The sequence below is a fragment of the Camelus ferus genome, chromosome 7, assembly GCF_009834535.1.
Source record: "Camelus ferus isolate YT-003-E chromosome 7, BCGSAC_Cfer_1.0, whole genome shotgun sequence".
In the NCBI taxonomy this organism is placed as follows: domain Eukaryota; kingdom Metazoa; phylum Chordata; class Mammalia; order Artiodactyla; family Camelidae; genus Camelus; species Camelus ferus.
In genome coordinates, this window is record NC_045702.1 from 1,698,774 (window position 1) to 1,712,537 (window position 13,764).

The following is a 13,764-nucleotide window of genomic DNA, read 5'->3' on the forward strand; positions in this document are numbered from 1 at the left end:
AATGTATTGCAGATGGCAAGATTTCAGGGATTTTTTATGGCTGACTAATATTCCACTGTGTAAATATATCACATATTCTTTATCCATTCACCTTGATGGACACTTAGGCTGCTTCCAAATCTTGGCCATTGTAAACAATGCTGCACTGTACATTGGGCTACACGTATCTTTTTGAGTTAGTGTTTTGCTACCACAGCTTTCCTTTCATTTCCAGTTACATATAATACCCTTTTCCATCTCTTTACTTTCAGTCTGTGTATGTCTTTAGATCTGAAGTGAGCCTCTAGTGTGCAGCATGTATATGGGTCTTATTTTTTTCTCTACTCAGCCATCCCATGTCTTTTGATCAGAGTATTTAGTGACGTGGATTTGTTCCCTTCGCCAGGTTAGGGAAGTTTTCAGGAATTGTTTCCTCAAATAGGTTTTCTGCCCCTTTCTCTCTTCTTTTTCTGGGACTCCTATAATGCAGGTATTAGCATGCTTAATGTTGTTGCAGAGGTCCCTTAAACCATCCTCATTTTTTAAAGTCCTTTTTTCCTTTCACTGTTGCGTTGGGTCATTTCCGCTACCCTGTCTTCCAGTTCTGTTCTTTTGCATCCTCTCATCTGCTATTGATTCCCTGTAGTGTACTTTTCATTTCAGTTGTTGTAGTCTTCAATTCTGATTGGCATATATACATATATATGTATGTGTGTATATTTTCTTTTTTTTTTTTTTTTGAAATTCTCACTAAGTTCATCCATTCTTCTGAGTTCAGTGAGCAGCTTCATGTCTATTTATTTGAACTCATTATCTGGTAGATTGCTTCTCTCCATTCAGTTTAGTTCATTTCCTGGAATTTTGTCATGTTCTTTTGTTTGGAAGGTATTCCTGTGTCTCCTTATTTTGCCTCTTTATGTTTGTTTTTATGTATTAGATATTCCAGCTACATCTCCTGATCTTGAAAGAATGGCCTTATTTAGAAGGTGACTTGTGGGGTCAAGTGACGCAGTCCCCCCTGGTTATCAGAGCAGGTGCTCCAGGGGTGTCTCCTGTGTGGGATGTGTGCACCTTCCTGTTGTGGTTGGGCCATGATTGCTGAGGTGTGGTGGTTGGCAGTGTTGGCCTCCAGGCCAGCTTGGAGGCTTGACCCTGGCTGCTGCAGGCACAGTGATATGTAGGGCTGGCCTCTTGGATTGGGAGCTGCCTTGGAGGAGCACCAGTGCTGGCTGAGGCCTCCTGCCAGGTGAGGAGAGACAGGAGCCGCTTTGAGGGGGCTGGTGGGTTGGGCAGGGCTGGTCCTCAGGGGAATTCCAGGGCAGGGCGCAGTGTTAGCTAGGTTAATAGACAGTGGCAGAATGGCGCCCACTAACACCAGGCCAGCCAGGTGGAAGGTGAGGAAAAGAAGATGGTGCCCAGCAGCTCTTCTGTCCCTGGAGAAGGTTCCACTGGATCCCTGCTCCTCCACACACACCCTGAGATTAGTCAGTGCATCTCTTTCTTGTATGACCCAGGCGCTTTTCAGGCAACAGCCTCTGCTGGGACTCTGAGTGAGTGAGTTTGTGCATGCACGCTTCGTGAGTGAGGTCTCGACTTACAGCAGCCCTCTGGCTCCCCTGGTGTCAGCCTCTGCTGGTTTGCAAACCAGCCGCTGTGGGGGTTTGTCTTCCTGTTATGTGTCCCCTGGGCTGGGGGCCTGACGTGGGGTTGGTCCCTCTGCTCCTTAGATGGTGCCCCTACAACTTCACCAATACTTGGCATAGTCAGTCAGTTTAATGTTAGGCATATAGTAGATTTTTGTGGATTTAACATGAATTTCCCAGGTGACTAATGTGCTCATTTGCCATCTGTATATTTTCCTTGATGAAAAATTTATGCAGATCTTTGGCTCACTTAAAAAATTGGAATTATTTTCTTATTCTTGAGTTTTGGGTGCTGTTTACAAATTCTGAATGAAAGTTATTTATCAAGATATGTGATTTGCAGATATTTTTCCCCATTCAGCAGCTTGTCTTTTTATTCTTTTACCAATATGTTTCAAAGTACAGACATTCTTAATTTGATGAAATCAAATTTGCCAAATTTTCTTTTATGGTTTGTGCTTTTTGTGTCATATTTACTAAATCTTTTTCCAACCCAAGATCACAAAGATTATCTCCTATGTTTTCTTCTAGAAGTTTTATACTTAGGTTCACGACCTATTTTGAATTAATTTCTATATATAGTATGAGGTATGAATTGAAGTTTATTTCTTGGCATTTGGCAGCCAGTCATTCCAGCGGCACTGCCTGAAAAGTCTGTTCTTTTCCACTGAATTGCCTTTACACCTTTGTTGGAAATCAGTTGTCCTCCATATATGTGTGGGTGCAGGTCCGTTTCTGAATTCTGTTTCGTTCCATCGATGTCTTTGTCTTTACATCAGTACTGCACCATCTGGATTACTGTGAGTTGATCATGAGACTTGAAATCAGGTAGTGTAGTTCTTCAGCTTTGTTCTTTTTTTAGAATGGTTTTAGTTATTCTAAGTCCTTTGCATTCCTATGTGACTTTTAAAAATAGGGTGTCATTTTTAACATAAATGTCTGCTAGGATTTTGATTTGGATTGCGTTTAATCTGTAGAACAAATCGGAGAGGAGTAGCATCTTTACAGTGTTGGGTCTTTCATTCCCTGAGCACTCTGAACTTATTTAGTTCTTTAATTGTAGTTTTTTGCTCAGTCTTGCACATTTGATGCTGTTGTGAATGGTGTTTTTTAAAAATTGAGTTTCCAGTAGTTCATTGCTAGTACATAAAGATACAGTTGATTTTTGTATATTGATCTTTTGTTTTGTGCCTTTGCTAAATTCACTTATTAGTTCTAGTAGCTTCTATTGAATCTGTTTTATAGATTTCATTGAATTTTCTACTTTAATGATTATGATGTCTGTGAATAAAGACAGTTTTACTTCTTCCCTCCCAATATGGACACTTTTATTTATTTTTCTTGACTGTTGCATTATCTAGAGCCTCCAGTACAATGTTGAATAGAAGTGATGAAGACAGATATTCTTGACTTGTTCTTCGTCATAGTGGGAAAGCATTCTGATCTTTATCATTAACTGATAATAGCTGTAGTGTTTGTTTGTTTGTTTTGGTAGATGCCTTTTATCAAGTTGAGAAAGTTCCCTTCTTTTCTTGTGTAGCTGGAGGTTTTTTTTGTTTTTGTTTTTATATCAAGAATGGGTGTTGGATTTTGTTAAATGCTTTTCTGCATCTGTTCACGTGATCATTTTATTTTTTAGTCACTGTGCTCTTTTATTTTATTTTTTTGTGTGTGTTGCTTTCTGTGTTTTGTTTTAAATAGTTTCTGTTGATATGTCTTCAAGTCTACTAATCTCTTCTTTTGTGGTGTCTGATCTGTCGTTAATCCCATCTAGTATATTTTTCATACCTTACATTGTAATTTTTCTCTGTAGAAGGTCAATTTGGGTCTGTTTTATATCTTCTATGTCTCTACTCAGCAAGTTCAGTCTTTCCTCTAGCTTCTGAAATACAAGGAATATAGTTATAATTGTTTTAATGGCATTGCTACTCATCCTATCATTTGTGTCATTTCTCGGTTGGTTATTTTCCCACAAGCAATGCGTTGATCAGTTCCCAGCTGAATAACTCAAGAGGCCCGTGCACACCTCCCAGGCTCCCACCCTGTGCAACTGTCTGGCCGCCATGCTGTCCCAAGCTGCAGCTGCATCCCTCAACTCCATGAGATAGCTGGACTCTGTCCCTGCTTCTTTCCACTCTGCAGCCAGGAGGCCTCTTTAGGGAGGAGCCATGGCAGACAGAGAACCCACCTTGCTTGTTTCTCATCGCTCAGCTTCACTCACCTTCATTGCTAGATGTTGAGGGTTTTGAATACCATGGTTTTATATATTTTGTCCAGTTTTTTAAATTGATTTGGGTGTAAGGGAAAATCTGGTCTCTTTCACTTAGTCTTGGCTGGAATGTGAAGTCATTAAACATATTTCTAATTGATGTGATATAATGAAAATCTATTTGCAGAATAAGACTGGTCAGATTTAAAGTCTTTGCTTTAACAACATCATGTTCCATTCCCCCCTAAAAGTGGAACCACTGTTTAGTTTTAGAATTACTTTGTTTTTGAATGAATAAAACAGTTGGCAATGAGCCTGTTTATATTAATCCTGAAATTAATGATTTAAAGATGATTATATTTTTATTATTTCATACTCATTAATTCACATTTATTTTTTGACAGTGTGTAGGTAAATTTATTACAAAAGCCCAGTTTAAAGAAGGATATTTAAAAACCTAGTCAAGATAATAATTTATACTAACTATTATTATGGGAGTCAAGAGGTGGGGAATGTGTTAAACCCAATGTTTTGTCAAAGAACATTTAATTTATAAATTTTTTTTATAATAAAATGTATGTGCTCTTTTGGGCAGTCTTTCATTAAAGCCATGGGTATTCATGTCAGCCATTTGTGTGATATTCCAGGGCACATGATTTATTGATAAAGTTAACTAATGATCCTTTTAGTGTGTCAAGCTTTATAAATTCTCTCTCAGCTTCTTGCTAGTTAAGGAACATGAATGTACTTGCTAAAAGTCAGAGTTGACTCAGGTGGGCTAACAAATGTAAATTCTCTTGACTCATACTGTAGGTGGAGTAACCTGCTCTTTCTTGAAATGCAGTTTTGTTTTGTACCTTAGTTCTTTTATAGGTATGAGTGAAAAATTTTTATTCAAGGAATTATGCATAAAACATTTTCAGTTGAAATCCTAGTGCAGGGAGCTGATAAGCGATTTGTTATGAAGAGTATTTTATTAACAGGTAATCCAGATAATGTGGCCTTATGCTTAGCCACTGCTTAACAAGCTAAGTTCTTACCTGGTATATATATATTTTACTTATGTTTTTAAAAAATGAACCTCTGAATGGGAATAAGCATTTCATTATTTGGCTAGGAGAGTTAAATAACAACATTTGATAATTGAAATTTTCATATTGTTAGTAGTATTTTAAAATTTGCTACCTTAGTAGCCTTTTATATCTTTCTCTAGAAATAAAGATTTTGAAGTATTTTATATTTGTTTAATAAGTCTTATTATGACTTTACATATTGTTACTTTTTCTTAAGTGTTAGTACTTTTGATAAAAAAGTGCATTAGTCCAAATGGACTCTCTCTCTATATATATATGTATGTATGTATGTGTGTGTGTGTGTGTGTGTATATATATATATATATATAAATATAACATTCCATTCCAAAATCAGCAAAATGCACATTCTTTTCAAGTGCTTAAGGGACATTCTCCTGGATAGATCACCTGCTAGGCCTCAAAACAAGTCTTGGTAAATTTATGGAAATTGAAATCATATCAGGCATCTTTTTTGACTGCAACACTGTCAGACAAGATATCAACTACAATAAAAAAAAAAACCAAAACTTCACAAAGCACAAATGTGTGGGGGCGAAACAATATATTACTAAACAACCAGTGGGTCACTGAAGAAATCAAAGGAGAAATCAAAAGATACTTGTAGGCAAATGAAAACAACAGTGATCCAAAACCAGTGGGGTTCAGCAAAACTAGGTCTAAGAAGGACATTTATGGTGATAAAAGCACACCTCAGGAAACAAGAAAAGTCTCAAGTAAAGAATCTTGCTGTACACCTAAAGGAACTAGATAAAGAAGAACAAACAAAACCCAAAGTCAGGAGAAGGAAAGAAATAATAAATATCAGCAGAAATAAATGAAGTAGAAACTAAAAAAATAACAATCATATTAGAAAAGATCAATGAAATTAAGAGCTGGTTCTTTGAAAAGATAAATGATCTTGATAAACCTTTACCCAGACAGATTAAGAAAAAAAGGGAAAGGAGGTAAATCAATATCAGGAATTAAAAAGAAGTTGCAACCTAAATACAGAGGGTCACAAGAGGTTACTGTGAACAACTGTACACCAATAAAATGGACAACCTAGAAGAAATGGACAAATTCCTAGAAATGTACAATCTCCCAAGATTGAACCATGAAGAAATAGAAAATATGAACAGACCAATTACCGGTAATGAAATAGAATCAGTAATTTAAAACAACAACAACAACAAAAAACCTCCCAACAAATCAAAAGTCCAGGACCAGATGGCTTCACAGGTAAATTCTGCCCAACATTTATAGCAGATTTAACACCTATTCTTCTCAAACTATTCCAGAAAATTGCATTGGAAGGAATGCTTCTGAATTTATTCTATGAGGTCAGGATCAACATGATATTAAAACCAGACAGAGCTATCACACAAAGAGATTACAGGCCAATATCACTGAGGAACATGTGCAAAAATTCTCAACAAAATCTTAGCAAACTGAATCCAACAATACATTAAAAGGATCATACACCACAATCAACGATGCAAAGGTGGTTCTATATCTGCAAATCAATCAATGTGATGATACCACATTAAAAAAATTGAAGAATAAAAAACCATATGATCATCTGAATAGATAATAGCTTTTGACAAACCTCAGCATCCATTTATGATAGAAACTGCACAAACGGAGTAGAGGAAAAATAGCTGAACATAATAAAGGCCATTTATGGTAAGTCCACAGCTGACATCCTATTCAGTGGTGAAAAGCTGAAAGCATTTCCTCTAAGATTGGGAACAAGACAAGGATGCCCACTTCTGCCACTTTCATTCAACATAGTATTGGAAGTCCTAGCCATAGCAGTCAGAGAAGAAAAAGAGATAAAAGGAATCCAAGTTAGAAAGGAAGATGTAAACTGTCACTGTTTGCAGATGACATGATACTATACTTAGAGAATCCTACAGATGCCACCAAAAAAGCTACTGGAGCTCATCAATGAATTTCATAAAGTTGCAGGATACAGATTAACATATAGAAATCTGTTGCACTTCTATACACTAACAATGAACTATCAGATAGAGAAATTCAGAAAACAGTCTTACCATTGCATCAAAAACAATAAAATACCAGGTATATAGAAATAAGAAGGTAAAAGAACTGTGCTTGGAAAACTGTAAGACACTGATGGAAGAAATTGAAGACAATACAGACAGATGAAGGGAAACACTGTTTTCATAGATTGGAAGAATTCACATTGTTAAAATAATCTTACTATCAAAGGCAATCTACAGAATCAGTACAGTTCCTGTCAAAATATTGACATTTTTCACAGAACTAGAACAATTAAATTTGTATGAAACCACAAAAGATCACAAATTGCCAAAACAATTTTGAGAAAGAAGAAAAAAGCTGGAGATACCAATGTTCCCTGATTTTAAACTATAGTACAAAGCTGTAGTCATCAAAACAGTGTGTTACTGGCACAAAAGCAGACACATAGATATGGAACAGAACAGAGAGCCCGGAAATGAACCCATGCATCTGTAGTCAGTTAATCTACCACAAAGTAGGCAAGAATATACAGTGGGGAAAAGACAGTCTCTTTGATAAATGGTGTTGTGAAAACTGGATGGCTATATGCAAAAGAATCTGACTGGACTACTCCCTCACACCATGTACGAAAATAAATTCAAAGCAGGTTAAATATTTAAATATAAGACCTGAAATCATAAAACTTCTAGAAAAAACATAGGCAGTATGCTCTTAGTCTTAGTAATGTATTTTGGGATCTGTCTCCTGAGGCCAGGGAAACAAAAGCGAAAATAAACAAATGGGATTACATCAAACTAAAAAGCCTTTGCATGGTGAAGGAAACTGAATAAGATGAAAAGGCTGCCTACTGAATAGAAGAAGATATTTGCAAATGATGTATCTGCTAAGGAGCTAATATTCAAAATATACAAAGAACTCATACAACTGAACATCAAAAACAAACCTGATTTAGAAAATGGACAGAGGATCTGAACAGATTTTTTTTCCAATAAGATATACAGGCACATAAAAAGATGTTTAACATCACTAATCATCAGGAAAATGCAAACCAAAACCACAATGAGATATCTCACACTTTTCAGAATGGCTAGTTATCAAAAAGATAACAGCTGTGTTAGTGAGGAGGTGGAGAAAAGGAACCCCGGTGCACTGTTGGCTGGAATGTAAGTTGGTGCAGCCACTATAGGGAATAGTATGGAGATTCCTCAGAGAACTAAAAATGGAATTGCCATATGATCCAGTAGTTCCACACCTGGTTATTTATCAGAAGAAAACAATAAAATTAATTAGGAAAGATATACACCCTGTGTTCATTGCAACATTATTTACAGTAGCCAAGGTATGGAAACAATCTAAGTGCCCATCAATGGAGGAATGGATAAAGATGTGGTGTGTGTGTGTGTATACACACATGCACACAAACACACAATGGAATATTACCCAGCCATTAAAAAGAATGAAACATTGCCATTTGTGACAACAAGGGTGGACCTAGAGGGTATTATGCTTGGTGAAATAGGTCAGACAGAGAAAGACAGATACTGTATGATTTCATTTATATATGGAATCTAGAAAACAAAACAAATGGACAAACATAACAAAACAGAACTATAGATACAGAGAACAAACAAATCGTTTCCAGAGGGCGGAGAGGGAAGAAATAGGTGTGGGATTAAGAGTTACAGACTTAGGGTTGCAAACAAACAATTTGGTGGGTGTGAAATGTGCAGTGTGAGGCATTTAGTTAACTGTGTGATAGCCCGGCTGGCGATCTGTAGTAACTAGACATCATGGTGATCATTTTGAGATGTACAGAAACAATGAATTACTGTGTTGTGTGACAGGAGCTAACACAGCATTGCAGGGCGATTATGCATCAGAAAGAAACTCGGGGAAAAACAGATTCGTGGTTACCAGAGGTGTGGGCTGGGGGGTTGGATGAAGGTGGTCAGAAGGTACAAATTCCAGTTGTAAAATGAATACATACCAGGGATGTGATACGGTAACAACATGATAGATGTAATTAATACTGCTGTCTGTTACATATGAAAATTCGTTTAACAGGTTAAATCTTAAGACTTCTTATCACAAGGAAAAAAAAATTTTATTTCTCTAGTTTTGTGTCTGTCTGAGACAATGGATGTTCACTATACCTACTATGATAATTGTTTCATGATGTATGTAAGTCACATCGTTATGCTGTACAGATTAAACTTACACGGTGAGGTATATAAATTATATCTCAGTAAGACGGAAAGAAAAAATTAAAAGTACATTGTATAATTTAATTATTGCTCTGACAAAATCCTCTCAGAAGTGTAGCAAAGTGATTATTTAAGGCTTTTTGTTGTCTAGTCTCACAGAAGATTTTCAGAATTGAAGAGCTGTGGGGTGCCAGAGTAGTCTTTTACTCAGTATGAGTTAGATTTTTAAAACATTAGATTTGAAGCAGCAGGGTCTTTAGAACTGGTCCCTGCAATCTGCGTTTGTCTAGGGCCTCAGTGCGCTGCAGCAGCAGGCTCCTGGGTTTCTGTCTGCGAGGCCACCTCAGTGTCCTGGGGGCCAGAGCGCCTGATGAGGGGCTTGCTCTTCGCCTGCTGTTTCTTACTGGGTCTTGACCCTGACTCTCAAGGTACCAAGTTGAGTCCCGTAGAAAGTTCTAATGAGAGCGCTCTCCCGTTGTTCACACACACCTTCCGTTCCTGCTGTGTGAACACGTCTGCCCCCAGCCTTCACTCTCGTGTGGCGCTGTCGTGGCGTGGTCCGTGGGCCCAGCTCTAGGTGATGGCCGAGTTACTGTTTAGCACACACCAGTGGTTTCCGAAGTCAGGTTTGTTCTCCACGGATTCACAAAGAAAGTCACTGGGCTGTGTGAAAAAACTATTAAGAACTTGTGTTTGTCTTTATTGTTGTAATTTTAAAAGTCTTTGTTCTGTGTGTATATAGTACGTATGTCGGTGAATAGAGCATATATAGTTTGTAATAACTGAAGTACACATATAATGGGTACACGTATTCTGGTTTCATCTTTGCTAATGGTGGTCTTTAATCAAAAACTTTTGAGACCAGGTTAAGACCCTTTTGGAGTCTCTGGGCAAGGGTTTTATTCTGTGGTTTGCCAGTCCCTCTGTAAATGAGCTTCACAACATGCACAGTGTGTGTGCACGCACGCACGTATGTGTTTTTCTTGTGAAAAAATCTGTGGCCTTCACCAGATTCTCAGGAGTCTTTGGCCCTGAAGATCAAATAAACTGTTTATCTGGGATCCCTGAGCCGTGAAAATACTGAAGTCTGTTTTGGGAGGACAGTACCTTGTTTACAGATAACTTCCTAGGTTAAATTAAATGGTACCTCATTTTAAAAATAATATGTATAATTAGATATATATATATATATTCCTTTTAATAAAATTCAGCCTTATTAAGGCTTCTGTCTGAGAAACTGCCACTGGGATGGTTGCTATGACCTCATGATACGACCTGCCCTGCGTGCTCTGCTGGGGTCTGGTCCCTCTTACCTTCCTTTACCTACCTTCCTGTACAGACGTTTTATTGTATGCTTTCATTAATTTTATATTTCTCTTCTCTTTAAAACATTATGGTGGATCGTTGTCCCTCAGCTTTGTATACCTTGGCCCTGGGACGATGAGGCTACAGAAGAGCTGCTTTTTGAAACCCGCTATTTTTCTCTTTGTCCTTGTAAGCTGCTTCTGTGGAGTCTGCCCCTACAGTGGGTGATGTGATTTCACGGAGTGAGGATGAGAGTTAAGTCCAGAAGTCGGCTGATGAGGGGAAGTTGAGTTCAGTCAGTGATTCTTGAAATCCTTAGACCACCCATAAAATTAAAGGTCCCTGGGTTTGTTTATACAGTCCTTTGTGGTGAAGTTTCACGCGGCCCCAAGCAGCTCTTCAGTTTCTTCCTTGGAGAAGGTCAGCGTTTCTGGTGTCTGTCACTTGACTGTCCACCTGAATGTTTTTTTACTTATTCAGATTTTTTTTTAAATAAAAGGCTTATTTGTACATGTGAACAGCTGAGTTTTAGGTAACGTCAAAGCAGATGTGATGGAACCACACTGCATTTCCGGATTTTCGCTTACCCCACAGCCCTGTGGCGTCCAGTTCAGATGGATAATGTTTGTGGGATTTTTTCCCCCTCGGAAAGGAACCCCCGTTTGTTTATTCGCTGCGTAGTAAGCTGGAGCACATGCAGAGCACCGCTCTGGGCACTGGGGTTACAGGAGAGAAAACCACCGAGTTCCTGTTCGCATAGGACTTAACAAGCCATCGCGCGAGCTAGGCCGCAAGCGAGCCGGCAAGGGGAAGACGTGCTCCGGCAGCGCGCGCTGAGAAGAAACCTTGTCAGGGCAGAGGGCCTCGGAGGGGCAGCTGCTTGGGGGTGGGGTGGGGGGGGAAGCGGGTGCCCTCTCCGAGGAGGTGGCGCAAGCAGGGGCCTGCGCGGGGAGAGGATGGGGTGGGGGCGGGGGCTTCGTCGGGTGTCTCTCCATCACGACCCTGTTTCCCGTGTCAGCTGAGTGGGCGCACTGTTGTCCCCGCAGAGAAGCACTGGGGCCCTGGCTAGTGTGAGTGCGAGTCCTGAGCGAGTGGCAGGGTGCCTGCCGCTGCCCCGCTGCCCCCTACACCTCCCTCCACGAGACTGCAAGAGTGGGCAAAGTCGGTCAGGGCTGTGAGGCTTTCCCGCAAGATGACAATCGTGGAGTTTTAAACGGGGTGCCCACTAACAGAAATGAGGAAGTCCCTGGAATCTGAGCTGTCTGATTTGTACTTTATTATGTTTTATGTGTGTGTGTGTATATATATATATATATATTTATTGTACCTGATTTTATTAAGGGCTATTTTATTTATTTTTAACAGGAATCACTAGATTTGATCTACTTGGAGACTTTGGAAGGTTTAATTGGCTGGGAAATTTCTATATTGTGTTATCCTACAATTTGCTTTTTGCTATTGTGACAACACTGTGTCTGGTCAGAAAATTCACGTCTGCTGTGCGAGAAGAGCTGCTCAAGGCCCTAGGTAATCCCGAGCTCCGTGGGCGCTCTTCCTGCTTATTAACGGCGTTGACCTTTCAGCTCATCTGAAGTCTGCAGCTGCTTACTTTCCAGATGTGTAGAACCTTGGAGGCCGCACCCCTGCCCACTGCTTATTGATCATGCTCTTGTGTAAAACGACTTCACAGAGCCTCACCTTCCTCGTATAAAATGGTGGTGATCCGTTCTTTTAGGACGTTGTGAGTGTTAACTGGAATACTTCTCCTGAGGGCCGGGGCATGATCCTGCCACACCGTGAGAGCGCAGTAAACAGTAGCTGTCTTGTGATTGATGGTGATGGTAGTTGTGACAAGGTGAGGAGGAGCTTGTGCTTCTATTCTGGTAGTGGTACTTCTTATTTTTTAGTTAAATTTTTTTGAGGATTGGATTTTATAAGTATCAGGCTGACCCAAATTATAATTCTCTTCAGTAAGTCAGGTAGTAATTCAGGATAAAAATCTTAGCATCCTTGGCGTCAGGAGAGAGGGCACTTGTTACCATGTGTTCCCTGAGTCACGTGCACTGTGACACTAGTAAAACCTCACAGGCTTGGCTGAGGTCTGAAGGGTGTAACTGTAACCTTTGAATGTATTTGCCATGCTTGCTTCAACATTAGTACTAAACATATTTCAGGCTTTATGTTTTAGGAATACTAGGACAATGTAAACTGTCTTGCTGGGTAAACCCCCTTGGGTTTAGGGTGTGTAATTTTATAAAAGAAGGGAAAGGCAGTGAGTTATTGTAGGAAGTCCTGCCAGGAGCTCATTTAGCTGGACTGGCATCATTTGAACGCTCACATTTCACGTCCCTTCGCAGCTTTTAGCTACTGTGGGAGGCGCCATGTTGGTTGATCCATCATGTCCTGCTTTCAGACGGCTTAAACCTGATGAACAGCAGCAGTGCTCAGCACACCACTAGGCCTTTCCAGCCCCGACGGTTGAACGGGTGACCTCTGGGGAGGAAAAGGGATTTCACATTATCTATTCATGTGTATTTTACTTTAAATTTACCCTGAGAGCAGGGTGGCTGATGAGATGTTGGCCCGAAAGGGAAAAGTTACATCTTATTTCAACTGAAGCACGAGAGAGTTTATGAGTTTTATTGCCTAGGCTCCCTGGTGCTGGTCAGATTAAAGTCTAAAGACAAAGTGGTCATCAGACAGCCCTCTCAGCCACGTGTCTAGAGTTAAGTTTCATTTTTAAGCCTGTTGTAGCATCAGTAATATTAGCCATAATCTCAGATAAATTCCTGCTCACGGCTCACGGAAGTGAGATGGTAGTAAACGCCTTGCAGGAAGCGTAGCATCTGAGCTGGGTGTTCTAGGCATCACCTTGCTAAGGAAGCCTTTGTGAAAGCAGCAGGATAGGGTTTAACCTCAGGCGAGGCTGTGTGTGTTGTGTCGGCCCTGCGGCCACAGGAGGCAGTGGAATTGCCGAGGGTCATGTGAAACATCTGATAGGCGGTCTTTCCCCGAAGTGCCTCCTGTTACTGTTGGGGGGCTCCAGGGAGGCAGTGCCTCCGACCTGGCGGGGGCCTGCGTGAAGCGCACACAGCGTGCGAGTGACCTGAGGTCATAAATGTGATTTCACTGGATGTCATAATTCGATTATAAAATTTAACTTTCCCCCCGTTTTTTCCTCCTTCGTGTGTGTGTGTGCGTGCGTGTGTGTGGCCCTGTTCGGCGAGGCTGCGGTCCTCCTTGCCCGCTTCCTTCTCCGGCCGGCCCGGGTGACGTGCTCCGCCTGCCCAGCAGTGGGGTGCGCCTTTCGTCACTGCGTGGCATGGCCATTCCCAAGGCCGGATTGA

At 40.2% G+C, this 13,764-nt stretch overlaps 2 protein-coding genes across 7 annotated transcripts in view; one reads left to right on the forward strand and one right to left on the reverse strand.

The window, feature by feature from the left end:
* Nucleotides 1–13,764, forward strand: part of LMBR1 (limb development membrane protein 1) — a 122,427-nt gene that overhangs the window by 104,588 nt on the left and 4,075 nt on the right. For 2 of the 6 annotated variants that reach the window (XM_032482996.1, XM_032482995.1), the window contains exon 16: nucleotides 11,783–11,944. The exons of 3 other annotated variants lie outside the window; for them this stretch is intronic. In XM_032482996.1, the coding sequence (XP_032338887.1) occupies nucleotides 11,783–11,944 (162 nt within the window). Of the gene's footprint in view, nucleotides 1–11,782; nucleotides 11,945–13,764 lie in introns of those variants that run through there. One more of the 6 variants, XR_004321167.1, reaches the window with a different exon arrangement.
* Nucleotides 1–13,764, reverse strand: part of RNF32 (ring finger protein 32) — a 53,263-nt gene that overhangs the window by 3,922 nt on the left and 35,577 nt on the right. The window lies entirely within an intron of this gene.